Raw genomic sequence first — 9,071 nt, 5'->3', positions numbered from 1 at the left:
CGACGCCGTCCGAGAAATGTCCGGTTAAATCCGCACAAATATACAGTGTCTGCATCAAATGTAAAGTAGCAGCTATAGTTGGTGATGCAGTACCATTGGCGATCGAGATACTTAATTAATTAACTAGTTGGCAAATTGTCTAAACAAATGCTTTATGCGCTTCATTTGTCAGTCTTGTTCTCCTGCTTGGAGGTGATCAAACCCTAGCTAACTTTTCCATTTTTATTGTGCAATTTGGCCTCCCATTCCGCATACTTTTGCCATATACACTGAACCTCTCCCTGTGGGGGCGCCGCATGCACCAAGAAAATTTAAAGTTGTCCATCTCTCTCTCTCTCTCAATTTGTTTCTCTCTCTTAGCAAGCTACTAGACACACACCAATGCTAGAAAAAGGCTTGTCTTTCTTTCTCAGCTGCTTGTGCATCTACTGTTAACTGTACACACACATTAACGTGGACAAAGAACAACTAGATAAGGTCATGTGCATCAGAGAGAGAGAGAGAGAGAGAGAGAGAGAGCTAGCTAGGGACAGTCAGATCGAAATCTTTTCAAGTTCCAACTTCTATGTGAACCCCTTTACCTTGGAGGAAAATTTTCTAGTACTGGATTTAATTAATTTCTTTGCCTTTTTTTTTTTGGTTCTGAGAAATATATCCAATCAAGCTCAAGTATTTAGTCAAAATCCCATAGAGTTATATTTTGGTAATTTATCAGAAAATTTGATATGTTTGCTATGTGGAAACAAATATTCATCTACATATGAAAATTTAAGTGTGTGCATCTGCATCATATATATATGAACTCGGAATTATTTCTGTTAACAAAGAAATTCGTCTATATAGTTCCTGTATCATAAATAGCATGCATGCACATATGCATGACGTACACGAATCCCTTTCAGGTGCTATATATCGGTATCATAGTCACGCAAGCATACATCAAACTCTCTATACATGGAAAATATTGATCTCAAACTAAAAAGGATAAGAGATGAAAAGAGAAAAATGAATATGACAGTGTATAGAAAAAAAAGAACAGGTGGATGATTATTACATCGATGTCTCCAATATTGGAAGACATCAAATACACACTAGCTAGCTCCTATGAATTAACACCTAATTAATTGACACTTATGACCGTCAAAATACTCCTCCTGATCCATATATATATATTTCTCTATCAGTATATGTCCATTGGAAATTTGATCACAAATATTTAGGTATATATTGATCGGTCATTGAGCTGCTACTTTAGTTGAGATCGCCAAGCCGAGCTCCACCGGCTTCTCCTTCCGATGATCGTGTTGCTGCTGGCTGCCGCCGTCGCTGTCCGCCGGCTCGGTCTTTTGCACCGGCGGCGGCGGCGGCGGTAGACCTAATGTGAGGTCTAGGCCGGCGTCGTGCACCTCGGTCGCCGCCGACGTCGCTCTCGGCTCCGGCTCCGACTGGCTGACGTGGGAGCCGTCCACGGTGTCGGCCGTGTCGTTGCTGTGGCCCTCGCTCTCCGGCGGCGCGGCGTCGTGGCTCGCCGACTCGTGGCTGAGCGCCCCGGGCGCCCAGTTGAGCGGCTGCGCCTGCCTTATCACATCGACGGCCATGGCGGCGGCGGGCTTGGAGAAGACGAGCTCGAAGGCGGCATGGTCGGACCTGTGGGCGGCGGCGGCGCCGCCGCCGGGCCTCTTGAACTTGGCGCGCGAGCTGATGTCAAGCCGGTGGAGGTCGGCAACCGGGCCGGCCGCGGCGCCATGGACGTCGCCTCTCCTGGCGCCGACGTGGCGGATGTCGCAGGTGGGGAGCGGGGGCACGGCGGTGGCGGACGGCGGCGGCTGCGCGATGGGCATGCCGCGGAGGACGGACTCGACGGCGGACTGGCAAAGCTGCCAGTTCCCCGACCAGAGGAGGCCGACGGATCCGTACACCGGGTTCAGCATCCGCCCGCAAGCCTCGTACAGCAGCGACCGGAATATGGCTGCACACGTACGCAACCCAAGAGTCAGAGAACGAACTCAAACGCCATGGCCATGTAGCTAGCTAGCAACAAGGGCTAAGCACACGTACCAGGACGGACGTGCTCGGGGCCGGCGGTGATGAGGTTGATGAGGCCGGCGCGGCCGTAGAACTTGGCGAGGAAGACGGTGGCGTTGGCCTGCGCATCGGGGCTGCGAATCCACTGCAGGCAGGGGCGGATGGCGCAGTTGTCGCTGCACCCCTTGCGCAGCACGCGGCACCCGTTGCAGCTCATCCGCATGATCCTCGCAAACTAACCCGCGCGGCTCGCCGGAGACGACGACCGGTGAGATCGAGCTAGCAATGCCGAGCTAGAGGTAGAAGAAGGAGGAGGAAATGGTGGTGGGTGTGTGGGCGGAGAGGTTGGGTGTATATAAAGCATTGGGAGGTGGAGCCGTGGGTTAGCTCGGCAGCGGACTGGAAAGCCTCCGGTTTCCCTGGGAGTGGAAAGCTGGTTTTCTCCCCTACATGTGATGTTACCCTAATGCCCCTCACTTTTCCATCTCATGATCTCTCTAAGCTTCTTCTAAAACTTATAACTAAACTTTAATTACTTAGATAATTATATATACATACTAGGTATGTGATGGTGATCGATCTGGCTGACCAAGTGGTCCTAGGTTGAATTAACTTGGTTATAATTAATATATATATATGGGAGTTGAATATATATTGTGTACTTGCCTCAAAAAGAAAGGGATCTGACAGAAGGTTCTGACTAATTAGAAACCCGGTATTAGGAGGAAAAAAAAGAAGTCATATGTTTACTCCATTCAAGCTATAGTAGTAGTACTGCTATAGCTGTTGCAATATGCTGACCTAGCTCGGAATGTATATATGACATGAAAACCACCTCAGTGTAGCAAACAGAAAACTAAATAGATAAGTGTAACGACTCTAGAACGAAGCTTAATTTACTTGATTAGCTGTGGTCTTGTCAAATCATCACCTTACTTCTCAACATTTAGTTGGTTTTGACGGTTTCTCCGCGAGGGATAACATGCGCGTTTGCTTTTTCTTCTTCTAATATAATATCCCCTATGTTATAATTATTCAGTTTTATAAGAACAAATCAACTAAGTGTGTTCTTGAAAATTCCAACAGTAGTAATATAGTAGCTACGACTCTCACTAGCCTTGAGCAATAATTAGGGCTTGATTTCTAGGTTTGTCTCTTTAATATCTTTTACGATCCTATCTAAAAATTTTGGAAATACACAGTAATTAAGATGCCCTATAAGCCCTATATGCTTGGCTCATTATCTTGGCTTAATTCACCCCCTGGTTTGCTCCCTGAAATTAAGAGTGAACATACCTCAATTAGTGTATAGTGACATGTTTCTCTTAGATAACTCCGCGAAGATGAATGATTCTTCCTCCCGCTCAACCTTTACCATAGCTCTAGTTGACATTGTTTATGGTCGAGACAAGTACGGTATCAGATCTCCAAGTTCATACCATCCTTTAATTATTGGACTTAATTGTGTTGTGCTTGATCTATCTTGTTTTCCTTTCCTCAAGACTCAAGAGAGATAATTTCCTTAGGATCTTGTTAGTCTCTTGGATCACACTTATTTGACCATTGCATTTTTCTGATTATTTGTTATTGGATAAATTCCTTATTGATTTTGGGCATTAACATGGACTCATATATATACACCTGTATTAATTTGGCCATTAACCACTTCCCTAGTTGTATGTTTGTAGCTAGAAAAATACTAAATATTTCCCGCAAAAAAGAAAAAAAACTAAATATGATGATACCAACATATATATTTTTAATGATAAACCTAAAAATCATTTCTTCTATGACAAAAGAAAAATTTTCTGTCTGTGCTTTGCTGCAGATAAAATGTATTTTTCGTGAAATGTTCTACCTGTCGTTTTGCTATGGAAACCATTTATCTTAATTTGATTCTAGGAATCACTATCCATTTAGATTGATTGTTTTTAATATAGAGTTCAGGAGGTGATTTAAAAATTTACAATAGGAGTAGTTGGGGTGGTAGATTCACTACTACCACCACTAGAGCCTTTTAAAATAGTATATATAGATGAGCGGAAGAAGTTCAAATATTGATGTTGGATAATAAATATATAGTCGCAATGCTAATTAAGTAAAATAATACGTATGAGAGCAGAGAAAATGTCAAAACATATATATATATATATATATATATATATATATATATATATATATATATATATATATATATATATATATATATATATATATATATATATATATATATATATATATATATATATATATATATATATATATATATATATATATATATATATATATATATATATATATATATATATATATATATATATATATATAGAGAGAGAGAGAGAGAGAGAGAGAGAGAGAGAGATATAGATAGACACACACACACACACTTCCTGAAAGTTTTACAAGATCGATTTCATGCATATATCCTAATACATAGTAGAAACAAACAAAAGTGCACCATACACGCACACACACTGGCAGGCGCATCACATTAATATAATACACATGCTCAGAGAGACGGTATGCAAAAGAAATTCACTAAAGTCACTAAATGTAGGAAATGTTTTCACCCCTCGAGAGGATGTCTTATCGTTTCTTGCATGCATGCCACCTAAAGAGTTATATTTCTTTTAAAAAAACACAAGATAGATTAATATGAAATATATCACTACACAAACATGCAAGCTCAAATTCGACTTCCAAGTTGTTACAAAAATAACTGCAAAGTGTACGTTAACTAGTTGCAGTTTAATTTGTTCTTTTTACAACTTGTGAAAGTCGAATTTAACCTATGCATGTTTGTAGAGTGATATATATCGTATTAACCTATATTGTCAAAAAAAATATGTTTTTTACTATTTAGGTGACATGTAGGAAAAAAGCTAGCGGATGTCGAAGGATGAAAATCCATATCACTAAATTTCTACTGAAACCACAACAACAATTGTGTAATATCTGTTGGTACTTGGCACCTTGAATGGAGTCATATGAAGAACTTCAGTCAATCGGTTTTGTACAATGCGATGAATACATCCAAGCAAACAGGAATTGTGGAGAAAAGGGGATTATGACTGAAAAAAATTCAGACAGTTCGATGGTGATGAAACCTAACTGTCATCAGCATGCATGCATGCATGGAAGGGCACAAGCTATATATCATCATAAAATAGTTCCAGATGGAACCACATGGTATCATGCATGCATATGCATTACTAGCTAGTTACAGCATTAAGCAGCAGGCAAGAAGGCAAGGGCAATTAGGTCAAGCAATCCGAGGATAGCATACTAATTATAAATCCGGTGCGTGTGGGGGACACATGACAGCGCGTGGCGGTGGTTGTCAGCGTCGTCATCGCCATCCATCGGCGGGCGAATCGCAACGCTCGTTTCCGGGAGGAAGTGCACGCGGCGAGAGGAGGGCGGCCCCCAGCGACCTGGGCGTGGGGCCCCCACGGTATAGTCGTACGAGCTATAGCTAGGCTTAAGTGGGCCCCACGCACTGGCTGGTGATTGGTGGAGGTGGTCGTCGTACGTCGTCGTCTTCCTCCTCGCGCACAGCCACCAACATCTGTGGGCGCTCGAGAGAGCCGATTCGATTTCCATGGGCGGTTTTGCTAACCCTTTTCTTTTCCTTTTTTTTCGATCCAACTTGGTAGGAGGCAGCGAGAGTCTCTGCCGTGCAAATCATATCATATGCTTCTGTGGGGGATAGCAGCTGCTAACCATTCATGCATCTGCCCTCCTCCGATCCCAAATGCTATAGCTGCGTGAATCATGATCCAGTTTTACGTGCGTTTCAGTTTGGCACGCTTATTTTATGTTGGGAATCAAGCTAGTACCTAGCTTTGATACTCCCTCCGTTTCAAAATGTTTGACACCGTTGAATTTTTAGCAAATATTTGACCGTTTGTCTTATTCAAAATAATTCGTGAAATATGTAAAACTATATGTGTACATAAAAGTATATTTAACAATTAACGAATCAAATGATATGAAAAGAATAAATAATTACTTAAATTTTTTTAAATAAGACGAATAGTCAAACACGTACTAAAAAGTCAACGGTGTCAAAAATTTTGAAACGGAGGGAGTATATAGATAGATCATAGGCCTACGACAGTTTAGGTTGAGAGCTCACATCACCGGCAAGTTGAACCTCCCTAATTAGTACCGTTTTATATGTGTGTGTCCTCTCTCTGTGTTTAATTAATTAACTTTGTGTAGTACTAAGAGAAATTAAGGGGGTCCCCGTACGCCATGCATCTCCATTGGGGAAGCTATATAGTTACAACTTAAAATGGAGAATCCTAGGAGCGGTCGTACGTTAATTTCTCTTGTTTAATTGTTGCCCTTCATTAATTAATTAACAAAACCAAATGTTTTTCTTATGCTAATAGCTTGCTCGATCACACTGTACGTATATATACCAACGATGTCATTGTCGAGTTCTTATAGCTTGCTAACTAGCTTCAAGTGGTGCTTCCCACTCCTAGCTAGTTGCATTTCTCAAAAATACTAACAAAGACTACATGTTCACAGTGTAATTTGTACGTTGTTTTCACTTACCTCATCAAGCTTCAATTTCGCGCCGTCGTTTATCTAAAAAACGATATGACCATATGCGGCTGATTAATTGAAGTTTTTACCGTTCTTTACTTAAAAAACAATATTCAAGACATTAATTACTGATCAAGATTAAACAATAGGCTTGAACAAGCCTATATATAGAATAAATCCAAATAATTAATATATTAATTATAGATGAAAAATCGTTTGCCCTTCCGCTTATCAGCCACAACCAAAATTTATTTTTTTTCTAAACTTATAGAGTTGATTTTGATTTTTATCATATTTTATTTTTAGTATTAGCTTTTAAGTTACTAAGAACACACATATACAGAAGTTTTATGCATTAATTAATTTTTTTTTGCGAATCGAATGTAGCTTAACTGATTAGATTCTTTTGGTGAAACCAGCCCACCCAAATTCAAATCCTAGATTATTTGACATGGGTTCTCACATTTACGTCTAATTATTATTTTTTAATGGTACTTGCGTTTGTAATGTTAAAAAAATTATTTTTAAGTCGCTGATAATCAGGCCAAACGATATAGCACTACTACAAGCTTGTTCGAGCCTATTTATAGAATAAATTCATCGATATGTGTATCCTTAAAATAACAGACAACTTCTAAAACCACCAGTAGTACGCGCCGCGGGAGGATGTGCTTAACTACCGAGATTGCATGTGATTCGATCCGTTTAAGATTCCCGAGCCCTCATTAGTTGGGTATTTTAGGTCATCACACCGTGAATCCAAACCTTGATGAAGGCTCCATCAGCAAAGAAATTGCTAGTTTAATTTTGTTGTACGACACAAGAACAAGTGGTCGATCGATTAGATTATTAGCACACATATCAGAGACAATGAACCAAGAGTGTAGTACGTACGTAGTACACCTCATATTGACCCGGCGATGTTTTTGTGGTACTAGTACTGCATCCCATTAAATTTGCCACTTGCTCATATACAAATTAAAGATTAATTAACAAGGAAGTTGCTGATTTATAAATAAGCCTTTGTTATGACCAGACAGGTACGGCGTACTTAGGGAAAATGGGAAGAGATGCCAAAGGGGGGTTCAGACTAAGAAGAATATATATGGCAGACAGGCTTTGCAAATTAAGTGGAACTGTTGCTTCTCCGCATCCCCCACCATGCAGGCATGGATGCTTTTTGTTAATTATTCGGATTTTATTTGTTCGCATCCGACGTTCTCTGTCCAATTGCAGCACACGTATAGGGCCGTTTCATAACTTTGCTCTGCTTGTCCCTCCATCCCGTTAATAAAACAATCTAATATCGAATGAGACACACTCTAATATTACGGATATGAACGAATTATCTTTTTATATTCAGAATGTAGGATATGTCGTCTATCCAGTACTAAATTGCTATCTTTACAGACAGGGGTAGTAACTTTGAACTATTTATTAGCTTTATCTGATGAGAGGTTTATGGTTTTGTTACATTCGAGCCTCTTCATTTTATGGGTTTTCCTAACTAAGGCTTCTTTATCGTTTTCAGCTAGCACGCTTTTCGAACTATTAAATGATGTGTTTTTTTTTCAAAAAAAGTCTATATAGAAGTTGTTTGAAAAATTCAAATAAATTTATTTTTCAAGTTTATAATTATTAATACTAAATTAATGATGTGGTTATGAGCTTTCTAGTTTTGCGTGCCCTGAAAAACATAAAACTCATCCTAAGCCCCAATGAGGTATATATGTATTCGTAATACTATGATGTGTCTCATTGGGTACTAGATTACTATCTTTGAGACGAAGGTAGTAGACACTGAACTATTCACTAGCTTTATCTCATGAGAGCTTTCATAAGGTTTCGTTACGTTTGAGACCCTTCATTTTAGGAGTTTTCCTGGTTAAGACGATCTTGGACTAAAAACCGCCTAAATCTTAAACCATGTCCAATTAGTTAAATCCATGGGTAGTGTCATTTATTCAAGCTACAATACGATAACCGGATAGTAAAATTCAGGAAATTAGCTATTATTATGTATTTTTGCGTGGTTGCAATTTAATTACCGTAATAGAGTTCAATCCTACACCAAAACTGCGCAAACAATAATTTAGGGGGTACTATATGTATGTACAAACACATCCAATATTTTAATCATTTAGTAAAACAATATATCATATCAAAAGTGGACATAAAATATTTAGCTGTACCCACAATGGTTTTGGTTTAAAAAAAAGCTTTAGCTGAAGTAACTTGTCAATCAATCAATATATATATATATATAGCTCAAAATTATCAACTTACAAACACACAATTGTTAACTACATATAAGCAAATTAAGAGACATTTGATCGGAAACTCAACCAGAGTAAAGAGCTAAAATAAAATGGAAATGAAAATGAAAAAAACATATGCATAAATACTCTGAATATTTGAGGGCTATTTAAATGAGAAAATAGATTTCAAGAGCTTACCTTATATTGCTTATATATGTAATTAAATTTCAG

General features: G+C 39.2%; 1 protein-coding gene across 1 annotated transcript; it reads right to left on the bottom strand.

Annotated features, from left to right (window-relative positions):
* Positions 1-992: 992 nt before the first annotated feature.
* LOC4325972 (LOB domain-containing protein 40) lies at positions 993-2,375 on the bottom strand. Its single transcript, XM_015788984.3, has 2 exons — positions 2,059-2,375; positions 993-1,969 (listed from the first exon to the last, which is right to left on the bottom strand). The coding sequence occupies exons 1-2, from the start codon at positions 2,246-2,248 to the stop codon at positions 1,236-1,238; spliced, it is 924 nt and encodes a 307-aa protein (XP_015644470.1). The 5' UTR covers positions 2,249-2,375; the 3' UTR covers positions 993-1,235.
* Between the last annotated feature and the right edge of the window lie 6,696 nt (positions 2,376-9,071).

This window comes from Oryza sativa, chromosome 1 (genome assembly GCF_034140825.1).
Source record: "Oryza sativa Japonica Group chromosome 1, ASM3414082v1".
NCBI classification, from domain to species: Eukaryota; Viridiplantae; Streptophyta; class Magnoliopsida; order Poales; family Poaceae; genus Oryza; species Oryza sativa.
Note: the sequence above shows the minus strand (reverse complement) of the source record. Positions and strands in the feature narration are given on the sequence as shown.

Coding starts and splice junctions, on each gene's coding strand:
- LOC4325972 (XM_015788984.3), bottom strand. CDS start 2,248: ATGCGGATGAGCTGCAACGGGTGCCGCGTGCTGCGCAAGGGGTGCAGC. Junction 1,970..2,058: donor CCCCGAGCACGTCCGTCCTG/GTACGTGTGCTT, acceptor GTACGTGTGCAG/CCATATTCCGGTCGCTGCTG.